General features: G+C 38.8%; 1 protein-coding gene across 9 annotated transcripts in view; it reads left to right on the plus strand.

Annotated features, from left to right (window-relative positions):
- USP6NL (USP6 N-terminal like) overlaps positions 1–22,508 on the plus strand; it is a 113,008-nt gene that overhangs the window by 41,868 nt on the left and 48,632 nt on the right. For 5 of the 9 annotated variants that reach the window (XM_003201861.4, XM_019619149.2, XM_010719236.3 and 2 more), the window contains 2 exons: positions 15,986–16,059; positions 17,183–17,265. In XM_003201861.4, coding sequence (XP_003201909.1) covers positions 15,986–16,059; positions 17,183–17,265 — 157 coding nt within the window. The other 4 variants (XM_019619096.2, XM_010719291.3, XM_031552841.1 and 1 more) reach the window with 4 other exon arrangements.

The following is a 22,508-nucleotide window of genomic DNA, read 5'->3' on the forward strand; positions in this document are numbered from 1 at the left end:
TTCCCTTCCCTTCCCCCTCCCTTCCCTTCCCCCTCCCTTCCCCCAGCACTCTTTGTGTATGCAGGGTGATGCAAAATGCTGCTGATCTAATGTACAGGTGTAAACGAGGAAAACATGTGCAAGGTAATAGGAAAATTGGTACTTGTATAAGATGGAAACACTTGCATAACAAGTTAGTGGAAACTTGGAACAGCTCCATAATTTGTATATTTAATTTAATTTGAGTGTTGCATACCTGTAGCTTCGTGCATTAAAATACCTATGATGCACACACAGCTGTAAAACCCCTTTGCTTTAAGTCCCATATCCCTTAGTGACGATGACCCTTGCATACCTTAACTTGGCAGCTAATTGTATTCAAGTGGTTTTGTACCTCTTAAACTACCATTCCCTAAGTAATGTGTCACACTTCCTTCTCCACCCCTTCCGTATCCTCTTTCCATATTGTTCACGTTTGTGCTCTTTGTTAGACATGACTTTTAAATTGTTGCTCTTCCTCTTTTCTGCTCTCAGAAGGTGTTATGTTACCAGAAAGCAGCTTTACTATGGCCAGTGGCTGTTTGCTGTGCACTGTGTCCATGTACAGCTTGTGGTGTTGGAGCTAAACCACAGAGCTCAGGCTGTACTTCCATCAGCCTCCAAACTCTGGCTGCTGTGGCTGTGCTGTACAGCTGACACTTGCCTTCACAGCTTCAGAAGAGATTTGGCCCATTCGGAACAGTAATAGCATTTCATTACACTCCCACTAAAGACTTCTGACTTGGTAAAAGCTGGTTAAGTGGTGACAAATTCACGTGTTCATTTTGCACGTCCTCCTAAGCTCCTCAAAGATGGATTCATTTATCCGAAAAATATCTAAAAATCACTTTATTTTTGAGTCTGTGATTCAATGAACCACCACCTCAGCTCACACCTGAGGAATGGCTGTTGGTGATGCTGCTGCAATGAAAGAACGTCCTCCAGGAGGTGCATCTGATTCATTTATTACAGAAACCTATTGACCAGATGAATGTTACCTTGGGATTAAACAACCTTTTGTACTTCAGGTAGAAAATATTTTTGGATGATTTTATTTTTGGTTCTCTGTTTTTATAGCAAAATAATGTGAACTGTTGGTCCCAGTTGTCATTTTTGAGATTTGATGTGCTCTTCCAAAACAGCTGGTGTTGGCAAATAGATTATGTGTGATTAACTTCATTGGTTATTTCTGTACCGGGGATGAAACTGAGATAGGGAAGGGGAAATAAATGGAACTAAATTTTGAGACTGAATGCAGTAGTTCCTGTACTTGTGGGTAGCACGCTCTGAAGTTGTTTGGTTTACTGTGGTTTCTATTAAAGTAAATTAAAATTAGAATTTCTCTCTTCTCCTTGCCAAAACTCAGGTGGGCTGTATTTTTTGTAACTTCCCTTAAGAACTTGCCATGATAATAAAAAATTTGCTGTTAAGTTTAACGATTTCAAAAAATGAAATGGGAGAAATATTTGGTAATTTTCACTCTCATTCTGACTTGTTTTTGTGGTGGCAAACGACAGCTGTACTTCTGCTAAACAGGGAACAACTGATGAAAGGCTGCTGGATTCTCATCAGTTTGAAGCCACTGTGGTGATAACTCTTACGTGTCTAAAATGCTGTAACTAAAGCACGGTTAATGTTCAACATCTTTGTTTCCTATTGCATAGCTAGAGCTTCTGGGAATATCAGTACAAAGATGATGCCTGGGCTTACTGTATCACTTTGACTGTCTTTAGAGTAACATTAGAAATAGGAAGTTTGGATTCTTAAGTGTACTTAAAAATTGCCTTTAGTGGTGAAGTATAAAGGGAACTAAAATCTGTAACCAAAATCTCTTAAAAGACTCTACTTCCTCTCCCAAGTTATTCTGGATTTAATTTTACTAATGAAATTTGCAGACTTGAATTTGTTAAACTTCCATGCAAAGTTGATGAGTTTCTTGATGTAGTGTAAAGGGTCATGGAAGTGTTTGTGTGTGAGCTGTCAGTGGGCTGCTTGTGTCTGCCCTTCTTCGGGAAGTCTGCTGTTACCCAGGGCAGGGATGCTTGTTTGCCAGATGCTGCTCCATTGGCATGATGGGTTTGACTTTTGCAATAGGTTTTGATTCTGTAAGGTATAAAAATTTTGCAGATGCTGAGAGAAATCAGTTTGGAGTGAAGAGGGCTATTAAGCAGGGCTGAAATCTGCAAAAGTCTTTGTTCTGATGTTCTCAAAGAGTGAATCCTTGCAGTTTAGGAGAGGCGTCGCTTAAGGATTGCATCAGTACTGGAATTGCATTAAGTAGGCATTCTTCTCTGAACTAAATTCAAAAATCCTTTTTATCCTCTCTGCTGAGTCTATGAGAAATGGTCAGATCTTGTTTTATTTTTATAAGCAGAGCACAGTGGTGAGAAGCTAATCTTCATTAGTAGGTTTACTGCATCATTGACTCTTTGTTACATTGATTCTTTGTTTAATGCTTGTGCAGAAGGCCTGGGCTACAATTAATCTTATGTTGTAACGTAGATTTAAGGTCTTTGCAGCATGTTTGTAGCTCTTTGTCTCGAATTAATACTGAAATATAAGTATTGATTTTTGAGAGAAGTAGCAATGAAAGCTTGCTGGTATGTTTGTGATATTTAGGTAATAGGTATTAGGATATTTAAGTGATATTTAGGCACTACACTGTTTGTAACCTCCTTATAAACCAGCAAGAAGAAATTACTAATGATATACCTGTCATTGTACTGATTACTGAAGTCATTGTTTCTCTTGCCAGAAAGAGACTGGGGGAAAACAACACTGCTTTGCCACACTGTCCTAAGGTACATGGATGGATTACATCTAAAGACTAATCAGTATGGCAAGCAAAAAGTCAAAACTGAATTGAAGTAAAGGTGATGGATAGAACATAGCTGGGAGGTTTATCCTACTGGTACTGTATTTGGTGGATAAAAGACTACAAGGTTGATGAGTATGAATCTTCTTTTTTCTTTCCCTTCTGTGCTGATTTAACCAAACAGGACTGCTTTTACATTGGTAAATATTTTAGCTGACTAAACTAAATGGATATTAACAGATTAGTACTCCTTTCTAGTAAATATCAATATAATCTCATTTAAATTCGGTAGAGATGCATCTCAGGCTTTATTGCAGCTGCTCCGCTGTGTTTTCCCTGAGCTGGAGGCTGGAAATACAGGGTTGCCTTCAAGCCAATGTTCTGGTCTTGACTGGGAAGTTTGTTTTGTTGTGCTGTGCTGTGTTTACCAGTCCTCAAGAAGTGAAACTAGAAACAACAGCAACTCGCTGCCTGTCGCTGACTTCCTATTCACATAGCAGAAATGAAGAAACTGATAGTGTTCTCTTCCCCAATTACTGCTGCTGCTGCTGAACAAACTGGTTTACCCTTCGTTTGACTGCCTTTCATAAGAAGACTACTTTATAAACATAAGAAACCATGGATGCAGTGCTGCATGGCAATGAAGATAATTTCAAACGTTCAAAGGGAATTTTAGTCTTTTTCCTCTCTACCAAAGTGCAATTTATTTTTTAATAAAGTTCATGACAGATATTGTAAGAAGCTGATCACTTGAACTTTTCAAAGTAGGTTTGTGTTGTTTAGACACAACTGATGAAAGCAGGCAGGTATCAAGATTTGCCTGATGTCTTTGTGTGGACTTGCTCCAACGTACCTTTGAGTCACTGTGAGTAGATTTAGAGTCAGAGAAGCTTGTTTGTGCCATTCAGACTTTTCATAGGATTTATTGAGAGGATCCTCTTTGTAGTTAGAGTATTACCACAGTTAATGTGTTTACCTGTTCAAAGATGAACAGTCCATAGGAGACTGAAGTTCAGGTGTGGCCAGAGGCTGAAGGCTGGGTTTTGTCTGCTGTTGGGGAGCAAATGATTACAGGACACCCTGCAATGTCTGCTCCTATAGAAGGGAGAAAAAATCTAGGAGTTGGTAAGTAAATCTGAGACACGATGAGAACACTTAGCTTTCATTTACTGTGTGAATGCATCCCTTGCTGTATCACACAGGGGCCCAACAAGGCTATAAGCAGCCTGTTGAGCAGAACAAGAGCTGGGTCACAGCTTGTGGTCACGTAGCACAGCAGGAGGAGCTTCTTCCTCTTCCCCACCGTGCTACTGGTGTCCTGCTCCTGCCAGCAATGTCTTTTGAAGCTGCTGGGAGCTCTGTAGCCTTATTCAATGATAGCAGAATAACAACCATTGCAGGAACAGCCATCCTTATCTTCCTGTTTTCATCTCTGGAATTATCTGTGTAATCAGATGATGAGTTGAAGGTGTGCATATGTCAGAATATTCCAGGATTGTCTGTGCAGAGGAACAAAACTTCATATTTTAGTGAGTAAAATGGTACAAATATAGATGACTTTTGTAAGTGGACATAGTGAAGAAGCACAGTTTCCACGAAAACAGAGCCCGTTTTTAAAATTTCTTCCAGTGTATGTCTGAATGTTGTTTTAGTGGCACTGGAAACAGATATCACATCATTAATAATGAATTTTAAAATAGCATTATTGTTTGCTCCATTAATTCTGACTGATACGGAGATAAAAATGATTAATTGAAAGACTTAATTAGTGCAGCGTAGCATCAGAGTACTTAAATATAAGTCTGCTAAAGTGATAAGCATAACTCTTCATAGGAAATGTTCTTGCTTGTGTCAGAATCTAAAATATTACAACCATTTTTCTGTTTAAATTGATGCTGCATATCTTAGTGCTGTTAAAACATTCACAGTGTGCTGTGAATTAAGATGTACAATGCAGGAAATTGGAAATGGATGCAGAAAGATAGTTTTCCTTTTGTATTTAGTAGCCTGTCAGAGTTAAAAGAAGTAACAGCAGCATGCAGGATGGGTATTGTAGTTTTCAGAACCCTGGGGGACTGTAGACATCATATATGAGGGCTGCTCCAAAAGTAATGCCTCTTGTTTTATGATGTTGACCCACGATGTTGGAGGTGGATGTTGGTAGTGTGGCAGTAGAGGCTGAGCCTTCCCACCTATATTCTGTTACATGTTGCTGTGTGACAGATGGCAGCAGAAGGGCAGCCTGACAAAATGGCATCTGACATGGAAGTGCATATGGAGCAAAGGTGTGGAATTGAGTTCCTCCATGTGGAAAAAGATGGCACTCATTGACATTTGCTGAATGTTTATGGATGTGAGCACAGTGAGGCGGTGGGTGGTGCATTTCTGCAGTGGTGATAACGACAGTGGGTCACCTCTGCTGGTACAGATTTTTACAAGCATGGCATGCAGGCTCTTTCATTGCTGCTGAAAGTGCATAGCTAATGGTGGTGGCTGTGTTGAGAACAAGTGGTTTGTAGCTGAGAATTTGCTCTCTCAAATAGTGTTATTGTACTCTTTGTATCTGTTATAGTTTCCATGGAAATAAATAGGAGGCATTACGTTTGGAGTGACAAGTTCTTTTGTATTATGGTATGAGGGATTCAGAACAGTGTGTAGAGGATGACTTACATTAGGTTACAGTTAAAATTCCTGAAATATTTCTGCTTTCCTGTCTGTTGATACTGCTGCCATGGCCACACATTTGATTTTACCATCTAATACAGCAGCTGACTTGCAGAATATTATTTTAAGACATAATTATAAAGACTGGGACCAGTGCTGGAGAAGGTCTTGAATTTGAAGGAGAATGTGGGACTCACACATGCAGACTGTAACTGAAACATAGCATAGCAGTGTCAGCTGTAGCCAGAGTTCCAGAAGATGTAATCTTTTGCTGTCAGTCTGTAAAATGACTTCCATGTAGTAGCAATCCTCCTGTGCTTTTCTGTGAAGACTTACCATATCCTTTTAGTTTCTTTATTGCCAGTATTCATGTGTTACAGAAACAAGGCTTACTCTGTCTTGTTGAGCAGTGAGAATGCAAATCCTCTTTGATCATCACTTGAGCAGATGTTTATAGGGCCGACACTAAGTGAGACTTGTGTTTACACCTCCTTAAAGAAGAAATGTGTGAGTGACCATTTCATAATGGTCAGAATGCTGCTCTTTCATGAGAGTGAGAAGAGAAAAACAGTAATAAACTCTTGAAAAAGCCAGACACCATCTAAGGAAGGAGAAGGAGGATGACAAAAGATGACTTAAGCTGAGACAGAAGACATTGGTTGTTGCACAAGTCAAACCAGTCATGAGATATTAGCAAGCCTGAAATTATACCCAGCCCAAGCCTTTGAGATTATGTTTATTAAAAGCTGCCATAAAATATTGTGCTCTTTTATTTCCACCCTTTCAAGAAAGGAGCATTGTTCAAAATTGGCCGTACTCTCTTAATTGTAGCTTGTCAGAAATTAGCGATGATGGTTTCTTTTGGCTCTGCAACTGATTGTGTTAACCCTCATCAGATTAATTATCTCAAGGCTCATGACTGCACACACAACACTTGGTGAAGTGGAATTACTGCAGAGCACTGCCAGTTCGTGTCGCTCTGCTTTGTCGCATTCCGAGGACGTGCTGTGAAGGTGACATCACACTCAGACTGCAGCTTCCAGCTCGGGTGGCCTTGGGCACAGCTGATGAAGATGATTTAATTTTAAGATGTACTTATTTAAGCAAAGCATGTAGAAGTAATTGTGAATTAAATCTAAGTAGATGGCCCAAATATGTTTTATTATATACTTATTTAATTTTCTTGCCATTTTATTTGAATTTTGTTCTTACGGTGCTCATATTAACTAGTAAGCTTTAATAAGGTCATATGATTAAAAACATAGTCCTAGCAATATTACAGAGGTTGATTAATGTTTGTAGAGTTCTTGTAAGTCTCTTAGTCAATTACTGATTGCTGATAGTAAGAATGATTGTTTTAAATTCTTTGCAGTATATGTAAGACTCCTTAATTCTAATTTCATGTTTTGACACGAGCTTTCTCCATGGAACGTTACTTAACGGGGCTGCCTTGGTTTCCTTGCTCTTACTTCGAGTCCTTTGAGGATGGTTTTGAAATTGCTTTGAGATAGCTTTTTAGTAGCAGCTAATTCTACTAATCTCCAAAGTGACCATTTTCCATTGGTGACTGTACAGCATCTCACAGGGGATCCTGCAGAACTGCAAGTGTTCTGCTGTAACGAAGCATGATTTTTCATTAAGATGAGAGTTCAATTATATTTCTTCAGGCAAGTTCAGTCCCTACTTTCCTATCTTCCACCTGTTACTCCTCATGCAATACAACTGCAACAACAAGTTCTACTCTGAAGAAATGCTGACTTTTAAAAGCCGGAGGGGAAGGAGTGTATGTTTTTTGCAGTTGGATTTTTTGTGTGTGTGCCAAGTATGGTTGTGTGTATTGATTTTCCTAATAGCTTTACTTTATCTTTAGATAAGCTTCCTAGTCAAAATCTTCCCCTTCCTCTCTATGTCTTTACTTCAAAGTATGCAGAAAAATGCACATACTAAACATGAAAAGAAGTTAAAGATGCAAGAAAAATATTGGAATAATATGGCTCTTATCCGATTGCTACCCGAAGGTAGTGTGGTAGAAGGACACCAGTGCTGTTAAAAACAGGTGCTTCAGGTATTTACTTGGAGAATTAACCTGGGATCAGTGGGTTGTTTTGTCTTCCTCACTAATGTGCTCACATCTGGAAATAAGTCTTTGGTTTTATGGAACCAGGTCAGTAGTTCTGTGGTGAGAAAAATGGAAGACGGTTTTTGTATAGTAAGCTTACTATTGTCTGTAATAATGCCAGCAGTAAGAATGTCACGTTTAGGAGCAATATCTTAGAGACTGATATTGTATGGGCTTAGTCTAAACTCACACTGTGTCAGCAGACTAAATTATTGACACTTGGGTTTGGATAGGATCTGTAATTAGTAACTGGTGATAAAAGATAGAGGAGCTGTTGCTCATTTCCAGGCGCTCAGTGAGGCAACATAAGGAAGAAGGTTAATACAATTGAAGGAATTATTATTTTTAAAAAATTCTCTGGGGAAAAGAAAAGAAAAAAAAAAAAAAAAAAGAGAGGAGAGTAGTTCTATGTACTTGATCAGATCTTTGGTTCCTGGCATTTTAATGCTTTCCAGGGTGCAAGGAAATCATAGTCACAAGTTGAGGTTGGCAAGGACCTCTGGGTCCATCTGGCCCAAGCACTGCTCAGGCAGGGACACCCACAGCTGGGTGTCCAGGACCGTGTCAAGGAAGCTCTTGAAGATCTCCAAAGAGGAGACTCTAGAGCCTCTCTGGGCAACCTGTGCCAATGCTCTGGCACCTAGAAGCACAGAAATACTTCCTGATGTTACAAGGAACCTCTTGTGTTCCACTTTGTGTCCATTGCCTCTTGTCCTGGCACTGGTCGCTACTGGAAGGAGCCTGGCTCCATCATGTTTGCAGCCTTCCTTCAGGTATCTTACATACATTGATAAGTTTCCCTCGAGCCTTCTCTACGCTAAGGAGTCCCAGTAATTGTCAGATTTGCAGCAATCTGAAGACCTTTCAAGCCAGATTTGGCACAGTGTGTGCTTCTAAGAAGGTTAAGAAGTTAAATAGATAGTTGTGGGCTGGTTCTTGGCTGAACCATTGCATAGCAGGTAGCATTTTGCTTGAGAAGAACCCTTGTGTGAGGCCTAAAAACTCTGCAGGAGAACAGCTTGGTATGTGTGCCCTTGCATATTTGATATGGAGGTTTGTTTTTCAAGTGTTGGGAGTGCTGACTGCTGTCCAGAAAGCAGGTAAATTCTAGCAATATTCAATCTTAGATTTGTACTGTTTTGATCCAGGAATCTGGAATGTTAGGATTTAGGATCTTAACATCCTAAGTATTTCAAGTCCCCAAGTTATCCTTAACAATAAAGCAGGTCTAAATATTAATAATAAAAAAGTATTTTCCATTCTGTAACCAAGAAACACTAAACAGTTACAGAAATATAAACTGTATTTTTACAAGGTTTTATTTCGTGGTATCTTAAGTACTAAGCCAGAAGCAGACACTTAAAGCCCCATTTCTAGTAAGTTCTTGAAATGAGATGCTTTTCATGCAGTTCTTGGCAAATACCAGTAAGAATTCTTACTCCAGACCATAACAGTGATGTGTTACAGGAGCAGTGTCCTGTGAGGCTGTTTGTTCAAATCCTTTTGTTTATTATTAGCTGGGCTGTAGGCTGCAATGGATACCACTGCTATGTTGCCTACATGACACTTCTTGCTAACAAATGGCATCTTTGTTTGAGTATCTGCAGTTCGTGTAGCTGTAGAGGGGCCATGCCTTGAAAAAGAGTGAGCCAATGCCAAATAGCTCGGTTACATGGAGCAATTGCTCCAAGCGGAGGAGGAGAACTTTTCCCTTTTACTTTCGAATGCAATGGTTTGGAATATGATCTAGAAATAAACAGGTTTATTTCATGAGGACTAAAAGTGAGTTTTACAAGGACTGGGCAGAAAACCTCAATCTACAGAATGGTAAAAGATCATTTTATTTTATGTATTAGTACTGTGTACTAATTTCCTTCTCTTTAATTTCTGTATTTGAGTTTTAAATACCCAGTATGATTAAGTTATATGGTTATGCTTAATGGTGGAAGAAATATAACTCGCTTAATTACTGGTGGTATTTTCTTCCTGAGAAACTATTACTATGTAAAAGGCATAGCATTTTCTAACTATTCAACTCTTTTTTCACTTCCTAAAAATAACACGCATGAGAAGAGAAATAAAGTATAATAAATGTTTATTTTGTTTCCTGTAAAGTTAGAATATCTGATATCTGTGTGTAGATATTTACCACGTTTTTCTTCTTTTTAAATGTTGTCTACTCACAACAAAATACTATTAAGTGTACGTCATGGGTCATGGCTTTTCCTTTATTGTTTGTGAGAAAGGACTCGAAGGAAAATAAACAGCATTGGTATGAAAGGGACTTTCTGATATGAGCACAGACTTAAAACAAAAACTTCTCCTTGTTGCTCTGTTATGTGCCTTGAATGTTGTAGATGCACAGCAGCTGTTGGTAGTGCCTGCAGACAGGAATTTGTGCCACTGCAGCTCTTTGTGCAGTGGAATGTGCAGTGTGCAAACAAGCAAGAATTTGGGTGAAGCAATGGAAAACAGATGATTGTGTTCCAAGTCTTTGGGGGTTTCAGATTGCTCTGCAGTCGAGGAGGCAATGGGGGTGGGTCAGATAACAAAGCAGGGAGAAATCTCCTTTTCAGAATAAGGGATAAGGTTGCACAGGGCAATAGCAATATACTAACCCTCATCCCCACAGCAAGAGGCTTTACTTAAGTTTGTGGTATATCTATAACTTATGCTGCTGATGCATAAGCTCTGTAACACACCTTGTTACCTCTTCACTCCTTTGCGATGTGTGAAGCTCTCTGTGGTACTCACGTTGTGCTGCCCTGATGAAGAAGCTGGGCTCAGTAGTTTTTACCTTTCCTTCTATCTAACTGTGCATCTTTAGACTAAGGGAGAAGTCTAACCAGTGAGGTAGAGCCACACAAACTTCATTCACAGTAAGTCTGGCTCAGTGGCTTGTAGATGGTTCCACACAGAGCCACCCGTGTCTGAGAGCACTGTCCAAATGCTTCTTGAAGTTCCTCAGTCCTCCTACTGTCCCAGAGAGAGAGCTCAGCGCTGCCCTCTGCTCCCTGTGAGGAGCTGCAGCCGCCACCAGGCCTCCCCTCAGCTCCTCTGCTCTGGGCTGAGTAAACCCGGGGAGCTCAGCTCTAAGGTTCTGCATTGTCTGTAGTTGGATACATCTGGCAACTAACGTTTCTCCCTGTGGAACAAAAGGGAACGTGTAGCATGAAGGTGAGAGTAAGCCAGGATTATTTCTCAGTTGTTTAATAGCTGTCAAAATGTGACTTTGTTAGTATCTGCTTTGTTGTTGTTGTTGTAAATTTGTCCTTGAGAAAATGTTATCTTAGTGAAGAGTTTCATTTTTACATCCATTTGTAGGGTATGTAATTATTTTCCTCTAAGTAATGTTTGTTTTGAATTTGATGTAGAGTTTTGCTATTAAGTCACTATGAGACTCGCTCAGTTCCAATTAGTCTTGCATTCGTTTGGGAGCAGGATATTATGGTTTTTACCTTGCATTTTACATCTTATTATTAGTTCATTTTCCTGTAAGTTTACTATACTTGACTTTCTTCCTTAGGATTGGAAGAATGTAGAATTCAGGAAAAGTAAACACTTCTGCATGGGATACTTAGAATTGTAGCTGATAAATAGAACAGGCTGTTTCTAGTTAATTTGTAATAAAGTACAAATGTGTATGAAGCCTGGTTATTGCCAACTTAAGAGTTTATTTTAATTCAATGTGATATTTTTCAGTTCTTGTACCAGCAGACTGAGCGGAACAAGGGTTTTGAAGTTTTGAAGAACCTCTGAAAGCGTGGGGTTTTATTTTCAATGTGACTGTGATGCACACCACATAATAGTGAATAGCAGGCTAACATCCGTAATTCATCTGTAAATTTGTTGCTTCTAGCCATCTCCAGATGACTAATTTCCTTTATCAGAAAATAAATACTAAAGACAAATTAGGACGGTGTCCTTGCAGTAGGTAGGGCTAGCTTGTTTTTCTGCCTTTGCCACTTACATTTTTTACATACCATTACATCTTTCTGCTCCCAAAGAGATTGTTGTTTTCGATTCTTGAACAATTGCTGAGGTAAGGAGATGTTCTTATTAGAGTGACAAAGGAGAAAAACTTGTACATAGTGCTGGTTGTTTTCTCACCGTATGGGGCTGATGACAGTGCACAGATGTCTAATTTATCAGACCTGATCCTTTAGGAGTTTAAAATCAGTGAATGGCAAAATGAGACCAAATCTTACCCCAAACTCAAGTATCCTTTAATTTCAGCTGTTTACTGGTCATCCCAGCAGTGCTGAAAAGTCAAATTGCCTGATTTCCAAGGGTAAAGAAGACAAAGGGTAAAATCCTGGCTGTTAGATTGGTCCTTTTTAAGATTGTCACAGGCTGGAATTTTCTGTTAAAACTTCTGCCTTTAACGATGCTTCAAGTGCTTTGTGTGCTGCTTTTCCAAATGTATAAACTTGTAATATTTGCAAAATGCAGGAAACAGATCAGTGTGACAGAGTATTGAGGAGAAAATACTCTGATGGGGAAAGCTACATGTATCAGGCCAGCTGTCCAGAGTGCTTTGTTCTGGCCTTTCTTTCTCTCATTTACCTCTTTTGCATGCTAAATGCGTGACATTGCTGCTAGCATTACACTCACTGTACCCTGTTATGCTGACCAGTTGTATTAGGAAATTGCATGCTCTGCTTATTGTGCTGTCATTGGCAGTTTCTATCAGCAGTGATTATACTGTGTTTTCGGTTGCTGACATTTCCTCAGTTTTTAGTCAAAATCATATTCTTCATATATCTATATCAAAATCTATATTCTTTGCTATATCATGTGCTGTTGATCAGCTATAATGCTAATTTTAACTAGGGAAGGTAATCAAACTAGTTTCACCACTTTAACTGCTTTCATTGAAGTAAGGCTTTAAGGTCCCTTCCAACCTGAGCCGTTCCAAGATTCTGTGTATTTTTCTGCCAAGGAGGATATTTTGTGCAGAATTTGTTCCCATGTTTAGCTTTTACTTAATCAGGAATCATTCTGTAATTTCTAACTTGAAGATATTTAAATAATTCTTGCAAGAAAAAAATATGGTGTTTATTTCTTGAAATATAACCTCTTGTCCCTGTTTCAAGCTGTTCTCGGAGTTCTGAGTGGATTAATGTAATGTTAGAGTATGTCCGAGCAGCTAAAAGATTAAGATGTTTCTGGCAGAAAGTGAAGGGGATTACTTTAAAGGCAATGAATATGATAATTTCCACACTAAATGTAATTGAATTGTCATGAGGCACTGAACATGTCAAACATCGATGTGTGTTACTTGTGAGGAGAACAGGAAGGTAAGCCACAGAGATATGTTCAGCATAAATCTGGACCCTGCTTCTGGCGCAAATACAGTTTTGCATTATTTTAATCATATATTTCATCTTGGTTTCAACTTCTGTTGTTTAATCCGTTTGTGTTGTGCGAGAGCTCTGCGTCTCCTTTTGAGTATGTTTTTGAATGCAAGCAATAATCATTTGGTTGCATTCTGTTAGTGAAAAAATGCCATGGCCCTAGCTACTTATTTTGCTACTCTCTTACTCAGATCTTATCTCTCTTTTACTGGGAAAAGAGTGATAGAAGTATTTCCCCATTTCTCAAGGCCAAGCAGTAATCATACTTTAAGCAAATAGGCTTTCCCCAAATCTGTCCATAAAACCATGACAAGAAGTAAGGATTAGGACAGCTCAACTTTGGAATTCTCTCAGTGAGTATAAATTTACTTTTAAAAACTCGTAATTGGTCTTCTCTAAGGAATTAATGTAAGCAGTCATCTGTTTGTGTCTTACAAAGGAAAATACAATTCAGTTTTGATTATGATTCCTTTAGCTTCCTTCTTTGAAAATAAAGCCTGGTTTCATGTACTACTTTGTCAGTGTGGATTAGTGGCTTAAGTGTGGGCACTGGAAGTTTGGTAAGCAAAGTCTGTCGACTAGTAAAGGATTAACAAATGGTTTGGTGTAATTTTATCGGGAATATATAGTTCTTAATTGTGCTCAGGGTAGCATGGATTTCAGTTTTTGTCCTTGTGTGGTGATGTTGCTGGGGAGGACATTCTAGAAGGGGATTTTTGTTGGCTGTTACACAGCTAGCTGGGGATAACGGCCCATGGTAATTATAGAATTGTCAGGAAAAAGCAAGCATGAAACCAAACTGCTTCATCTCTTGCTCTCCTCTTTAAGCTTGGGAATGAATGAAGGTGGATCCAGCACCGTGAGGAGCAACAGGAACACCACTGTGCTCAGACAGCACTACAGGCTGACAACATGAAATGAAGCAACTCACTTATCGCCTTACAGGGAGGAAATTATTTATCAGTCATGTGGCATAGAGATGCATAGCTTCAAAATGTAGCAGATGTGTTCTTAAATTTTAAATGATTACATAAATAAATGCATGCTGGTTCTCGTGTACTTTGGGGAAAAAATGACAAAGCCAGATGTCCTCACTAATAAATGAGAGCAGTATGATTGGGAAAAGATAGTGACAGACAGAGGGGAGCCAGAATGAGGAAAGCAAAGTGTAGAGCATTTATTTATGATTTCCGGTAGTTAAAGAAGCAGTCAGACTTCTCGTTAGGGGAAATTTGGGACAAGCATCATTGCTGCCCGTGCAGTGGGGGCGTGTCTGTGATGGGGGCATGCTGTGGTTCTGTCTGCATACCCCTAAAGAAACTTCAAGGAGAAACATGTAGAGGATGTGCTCAGTCACTTCACTAGCAGGCAGCTTTGAAGGCCACTTAGGAGCAACTTAAATATGTAGGTGAACTTTAATAAAGAAATACTCCTTTGAACAAATAAGTGTGCTAATGCCATATGCTAAAAAAAATCTTCTACAGACTTATTGACATGACTCATTCATGTGATGTCCAGTTTTGCCCCTTAAAATTTGGAATATTGAAGTGCAGTATGTTCTTGCCCAGGTGGCCAACTGTGTTCAGGGCTGCATTAAAAAAGGGGTGGCCAGCAGGGACAGGGAGGTGATCGTCCCCCTCTACTCAGCTCTTGTGAGGCCCCATCTGCAGTACTGCGTCCAGGCCTGGGACCCCCAGTACAGGAAGGATGGGAGCAGGAGCTCCCATGGAGCAGGTCCAGAGGAGGGCACTAAGATGATCAGAGGGCTGGAGCACCTCTCCTGGGAGGAAAGGTTGAGGGAACTGGGCTTGTTTAGCTTGGAGAAGAGAAGGCTCCAGGGAGACCTCATTGTGGCCTTCCAGTACTTGAAGGGAGCGTATAAACAGGAGGGGAAACGGCTGTTTATGAGGGTGGACAGTGATAGGACAAGGGGGAATGGTCTTAAACGAAGGCAGGGGAGGTTTAGGTTAGATATTAGGAGGAAGTTTTTCACTCAGAGGGTGGTGACACACTGGAACAGGTTGCCCAAGGAGGTTGTGGATGCCCCATCCCTGGAGGCATTCAAGGCCAGGCTGGATGTGGCTCTGGGCAGCCTGGTCTGCTGGTTGGTGACCCTGCACATAGCAGGGGGTTTGCAACTAAATGATGATTGTGGTCCTTTTCAACCCAGGCCATTCTATGATTCCATGATCTTAATTACTTTACCACTTGTGGTACCCTTTACATTCTAATCTGTGATTGAGAGATTGTTTCTGCTAAGGGAAGAACACTGAGGATCCTAATTCAGTTCTGCTTGCAGTCTGTTTCATGTTTCTTCAATCATATCAGATTTCTTTAAACTTTAACTTCACCATTGCAGTAACCTCTGCTGTACTTGTGGTGTGCTGATGTGTGGTATTTACCTAAACATCTCTTTTTTTTCTTGCTTACCAACCTTCCCATTGTCATATGCTTATGTTTATTCTCTCTCTGGGCTGCACAAGTTGCAGATGTGATCCTGTACTGACCTCTTTCCCTGTTTTCTAAGAAATAAGTCTTAGGCAATTTCTAAGATAAAGTCATGCAGTATTTCTTGAGCATCCATGGTTTTCTCATCCTCCTGTATGAATCCTGAAAATATTTACAACGTTGGATTTAAAACAGTAGTGTATGTTTGGGTTTTCTTCAACTAGATAAACGCTTCTGGAGTTGTCAACTAGGAGCTTTTACTACTCTCTTCGGTCTTTCAGTTAGAGAGTTTTTTTCCTTTTTTAAATAAATTTATTGAATTCCTTTTTTAGTGGAAAGGAGGAACATTCTGAACTCAGAGTTAGTTATTGTCCAGTAATTGTATTTTATTCTGATCCGTATTCAGGAGGTGTACCACGATTATATTTTGTTTTGATACAATTGTTTTGGCATTTGTCCATGCAAATAATTACTCTGAAGTCAAGATTGTTTTCTAAGTACTTAACTGCAGTTTTTTGCTCACAAGGGAGAGAATCTGAACAGCTTTATTATAATCCTCCACAGGCGCAGATGCCGAGCAGGATGCTGCTATCAAACTTGCCCAAGAACGAGCAGAAATAGTTGCCAAGTATGACAGAGTAAGTGAATTTAATAATAATTTAAAGTCATTTTATAATTAACTTTAGCAATATTTCTGTTTTCAAAATGAATCATGGTTTCCCACTAGCTTCTGTTTATTTTGTTAAAATGCCCTCTGTACTACTAATCTAGTGATTTCAGGATGCTCTGGCCTGTGGGTGGGTTAAATTCTCCCTCCACAGGGATATTCTGGATAATCAACTCATTTTTCAGGTGCATGGCAAGTTGCGCTGGGGCTGCTTTAAGGTACTGTAATGTTTTTAGATGTAATGGAAGCATTGTGTTTAGAATGCTGAGTGCATATCACATAATCACAGAAACAGCAAGGTTGGAAAAGACCTACAAGATCATCCAGTCCAACCATCCACCTATCACCAATAGTTCTCAGTAAAATCTATAGGCTCAGAGGAACTCTCACCATGCTCTTTAATTCATTTGATGGTAATAGAAACACATCATTAGAGAAAACTTAATGTATAAGTAAACTGCTTTGTTTGTCAAATTGTTATAAGGAATTAAAGAAATATCCTAGGCATTATCTTTTCTCAAACTACTTGTCATATGGAAAGCCTGGCGCACCACGTGTCTGGAATACCTGCACCATGTTCATATATTCTAGTAACGCTTGTGAGTTTTGTAAGTGTCCTTGGAGAACTGTGCCATAGGCTTCTTTGTAGAATGGATGAAAGATTTTAATGCCAGACTTAGTGTAGTGTCCTGCACTTAGCTTCATTTTTTTGATATGGAAACACTCTGTACGTGACTTTTATTCTGCGCAGTGGCTTCTTCACATTCAGCAATCTGTATGTAGTTTGTATCAGACGAGTGTTTCAGTAGGAGTAGGAGAAAGGAATGGGAATGAATGCATGCAGCAGTGGCAGAAACAAGTTTCCTGTGATGAAAATACCAGTCCCAGCAACTGATAGAGCTGTGCTACTTTGCTATTTTTGGGTGGTTGGTTTAGTACTGGTGTTCTTCTGCTGCTCTAGCTTACTACCAAAGTGTACCAAAGGTTATGGCTCAGTCCTGTCTTTCTGTGTCTTAGTTTATTGTATCATTCAACTTAATTTGAAACTTAATTTGGCTCTTATTTTTTTTATTTTATTTTTTCTTTCCTGATAGGGACGAGATGGTGCACAGATTGAACCATGGGAAGATGCTGACTATCGCCTGTACAAAGTTACAGATAGATTTGGGTTTCTACAGTAAGTAGCTACACTGAGAAGAGAATAAGAGCTTGTTACTGTTACTATTTGTACTTATAATATAATGCCTAATTGCTGAAAGTATTTGTTATATCTTTTTGTAAACCTTCTGGAAACTTTGCTATGCAAATTTTTTGTTATGTAATCTTCTACTCTGCTTTTCAGTTCAATGTTCAGCTTTTTTTCTGTAATATGATCCTGTTTGGGCACTGAAATGTTTTTTAATTATTTGGGAATAAAAATTGATAATCGGTACAGATATTTTAAGCTCAATGAAATTGCAGCTAAAGTTTGTTTTTAAGTAACTGTGTTACATGTGAACAAACTTTAAGTGTTTGGAAGGAAATTTTAAAAATGTTATTTCCGTGTTGACCTTTAATTTTAAAAAAGTTTAAGATTATATAATAGCTGTATATGAATAACTATATATCCCTCAAAGATGAATCTCATTTAACCTCATTTTTTAACTACCCCTACCAAAATCTCTTGTTGATTTTGGATCAAACATTGCATCATTAAGAAAAGTGAGAAAACACCAGAGTCTGGTCAGATTCCCTTAATGATCCCCCAGTGATCTCACTTTTGGCAAATAAAGTTAATAGCATTAAATTGTATTAGAATTTCTGTGGCTAGCAAATGGAAAAATCCAGCGAGCAGAAGCTGAACTCAAATTGATTTTCCACTTCTGATAATATCCAGCCAAGAGTCTTTGACGTTCTTGGTATTCGGCATTTGTTTGAGTTTATGAAGTGCAGCTAGGCTCTCCAGTGCAAACAGAGATGAGCGGAAAACTTAATTTCTAAGTAAACATTTTTGTACTATTTGGTGTGTGACTTGCAAATGGTTGGTAAACTATAACTATGCTACTACATACTTGGTATTGTAGCTGTCATTGTAGGCATTCCTAATGTAGAACAGACACCAGAGTGATTTCTTGTGCACAAGTAAAAAAAAAGTCACTGTGAAGTTCACCACTGAGTTCAGTGGGAACAGAGATAAGTACTTTCAGATTTTCCAGTGGATTCTTGATTTAGATAGCCACACAAACTCCTCAAACTTCCCTGTTACTTGTTTTCTGGTATTTCCCTTTCTACAAACAAAGCATGGAAGTGTGTTAGTAATGTCTGCTACAACTGCTACTGCTATTGGTCTCTCTTTAGGAGTCTTGGACTTTGTGGCTTCAATGTCATATATCTGAGGTGCAGTGATGGAAATGCTGGTTAGCAAAATAACATTTGTCAATTTCCAAGCTGCTGTAGCACTAACTTTAAACTACTTATGTAACTTTACATCACACTATGGCCTTTTTTTGATTAGACAATGTAGATGTACCTTACTCATTAGACAATACTTCCTTTCCATTAATATAATTAGTCACTAATATGAAGTCCGTGCAGTATTCATATAGCCAGCTTCAAGGGTTGAAATTGGAAAGATTTATGATACATGAACACTGCACAAATTAACAATGTGTATGGATATTCTGTCCTCGCTAATTCTGTGATACTCATGCTTACATGACCTATGTCTCTTTATAAGGCAGATTTCTCCTGAGAGTGCTGCTAAGGCTGCTTTATTATCTGTAAAGCAAACTCATTGCAAATGACAGTTCTGTTTTCCTGAGAAATAAAATCTCTCCTGATAGGAAAATTACAGATTGTAATGTACAGATGTCTTTTCAGGGAAAGATGATCTACATTACAGTACAGACTCTGACTATGGTCTGAGTTCACTTAAACTGCAATACTGACCCTCCCTGCTTCTAAAAGAATTTGAAACTAAGCAGCATGAATGCAGCTTGTACCAAAAACCTCAAAAATTGCCTCAATGGTTATCACCCAAGACTATTCATTGAAACCTTCAAGGTGCTGGATGAGCACTGCAGTGAGCAGTTAGTGAGAGAGGTAAAAATCTTCAGCTGATTGCTTGGTGTGTATTGCCAGCATTTCCTTACTGGGCTGTCAGAACTCACAATCTCTCCTGACCCATCTATCCTGCTTACAGTGTGAGTTAATAAAACAGTCTGATGCACATTGAAAACTAAAAATCTGGGGACAGTACCAACTTTTGTAATCTAGTAGAGATTTGCAATGATTTGTAATCTTGCTGACAATGACGTTTTAAAAAATGATCAGTAGCTGAAAAACATTTTTGTACCAGAGGGACGCTGGCTGTGGAGAACCTGGCAGAAAACTGGGGCTTGCTTGCCCAAGGAATGGCCCTGATTGCCATCAGGAGTTTATAAACTTCTCCTTGGTGTGCCCTGTTTGTAGTTCTCCTTGTCTGAGTGTGCATCTGAAATTTAGCTGTTAGGGCAGGATAACAAGGCTTTTTTTTGAATTGAAGCATTCCAGTAACATGCCACATTAAGGACAGAGAAGATGGTGGAAAAAATAAAGATGAGATACTTCTAAAGAGCCGTTTTGGTCTAGTTTCATGATTCTTTGGTTGTTCTGGTGTCTTTATTTGTGTGTCTAAGTAGGATGTAGTAAACTTGGAGAGCTTGAAGACATTTGCACTTTTATTGTGTTCTTGTGATGTTGGTAGAAGTGGGTAAACTGTTTAGATTTTCTTTTGAGAACATACTGAGTGCCACAGGGAAGATGCCTTTTTATGTAACAGTTGAGAAATTGCCAGTGAATGGAAACAAATATGCTATAACCCTTCAGACAAACTATCTAACTTTAATGTTAACCTTCTTGTAAGACCTACAGATGAAATATCTGTTGGGCAGTTTTAGTCACTTCTAATGGTCTTTGTGGCATTAATGTTTGCAATCTTTACTTACCATTCTGCTAAGATTTTTATAAATATGCCTTAGGAATACAATTTAAATTGTTCTCTATAGTGCCATTTTTTATTTTTTCTTCCACAAATGAGTATGGAAGTTGTGTTTGACTTTGAATAGTAAAAGGAAGTTGATGTGGACAGGCTATTAAAACAACTGTTAAAAACAAAGAGAACAAAATGGAGTTAATGCCTTGTGAATTCAGGGAACAAAAAACAAAGTACAGTGAAAAGTACAAATACATTATTGTAAGTATGGATTGTTTGAAATTAATAACGGGAAGTTTGAGGAAAGAGATTTCCAGCAAGCATGCTAAGCTGTAACAGTCTGTGGAGCTGAAGGGATCTCTCTTAAGATGCTTAACACCAGATTGTACAAAACAGAGTGGTGCACTCGTGAGGAATGCTGTCAGTGGGCTGGGATACAGAGATGTGCCCATCATCTGAGTACAGTGTAGCTCTGGAAAGTCATTTATGAGGATAGAAACTGAGGCATTGACCAAAGGGGTTGGTGTTTTCTAGTGTTGGTGCCTGAATTCTGTGAACTAGGTTGTCTGTTGTACAGCCTGACAGCATGTTTGCTTAGCTCTGTAAGGTTGAGGATGTATTTGAAAAGATATTTTCAGTGCTTGTTTCCCAAGGGAAAAAGGCTGTTTCAGAGTTCAGAGTCCCTCCCCCCCCAAAGACTTGGATTGTCTCTGAGGGAGCTGAGATTATGTCCCTCTTCATAGCTGCAGCTGTACTGCACATGCGCCATTTCAGCTGGTCAATAGCTCTTCATGCACTACAGTGCAGCCTTCTAGTCCTGTTACATTTATCTCAGTTTGAATAGCATAAGGAAGGTGAACTAGCATTGGTTCCTCATAATACTTTTAAATTCAGTCTTAATTGCAGTAGCATTGTTCACCTTAGAAACTAATAGAGACTGTTCTCAGTCAAGTACTTATGGTCTTTCTCAGTGTCATCTGGTGTATGTGGATTGGTGCCAACTAAAGCTTTATTGTTCAGGTACATAATGCTTGTCTATGGAAACTTGAGTCAGGGAGCTTATCTTAGTCTTGAGAGAACAGACCGGTGTATTTCTTTTAGGTGTGATCTGATGGCTTGTAATCCTAGAAGTAACTACTCCAAAGAACTACAGCCAGGGTCCCAATTTTGTACGTCCTCGGAGAATCCTGGCAGACCCCTGATTTCATGCTAACAGTGCCAGAATGCTTAACAGGAAGACTGTCGTGAAAAATGTCATTCATAAAAAGAACTTTTTTCCTCCAGGAAGTCTACACCAATGTTTCTATATACAGTCTACTAGTCTTTGATAAAATTGAGTATTCTTGGCTATAAAACTTGTGCTTGAAATTGTACCTGACTGATATTTTGTTCCATACTTGTGATTGGAATACAAATCTAGCATGCTGTCTCAAGAGACAATCTCAGTGCTCAGTTAAACCTTAGACTGCAATCTATGTCTTTTTCAAGCAAGTAGTTTAGGAATAGGAGAATTGTCTCAGATGTCTTCACAGGTATTCATAATAAGAAACTGTTGCAGCTGTTTTTGGAAATGGAAAAGATTGAATGAGTCTTGTATTCATAGAAGAGGGTTGTTTTGTAACTTTTTTTTATTTTTATTTTGTCATGGATACATTGTGGATTTTGGATCAACTGTGCGTCAGAATATTTCACTATTTTTCCCTAGATTTAGTAGGCAAAAAATAATTGTATATTCTCAGTATGAAATTAAGGGACCAGAGTTTAGCAATTAAAAGAAAAAAAGAAAAAGATTGAACAGAAAAAATAAACAAGACCTCAGCCCCAGGAAGCCAAGCTCTAAACGCCCTGTATCTAGCAGAAAAAGTAATTCCTTTCTCTATTATCTTGAAATCTGGCTCGACATTAAAGTATTCTTAAATTTTTCACTGTGATCTCTTCTGTCACAGAAACATCACCTTACACGTACTTCTTCCATTTGCTTTTCGCAATCATTGAGAGAGGAATTGCTTCAATGAAGAACTGAAAAGAATTTCTTCATGTTTAGAAGTGAATAGCAGGCATTCCAGTAATGCCGTGGGATCTAGGATTTCCCCTTCTCTGTCCTTGAATTTTTCAGTTCATTTCTCACTGCTTTGGGATGTTTAAATTAAGATGTTTAAATATGTTGTTCACGGGGCAATGGTGAATCTTCTATCACTCTTAAGAACATTATAAATAAATAACATCTGTATTATCCTATTTACTTTTTTGCAAAGCTCTCAAGCTAGCTAAAAGGATGTCATAACTTAATTCCTTTTATTTTGTTTTCTGTATTATGTTAAGGTTAATGGTCTTGTGAGCATTGACTAACTGGAGTTTGCAAAACATCTGAACTTTGTGCTTGCTCCCAAAATAGGAAAGAAGCTGAGAGCAACATATTGCAACTCCAGAGCTCAACCCCGGGTTCATGCAGTAGCTGATCATGTTTT

This window comes from Meleagris gallopavo, chromosome 1 (assembly GCF_000146605.3).
Source record: "Meleagris gallopavo isolate NT-WF06-2002-E0010 breed Aviagen turkey brand Nicholas breeding stock chromosome 1, Turkey_5.1, whole genome shotgun sequence".
Taxonomy (NCBI): Eukaryota; Metazoa; Chordata; class Aves; order Galliformes; family Phasianidae; genus Meleagris; species Meleagris gallopavo.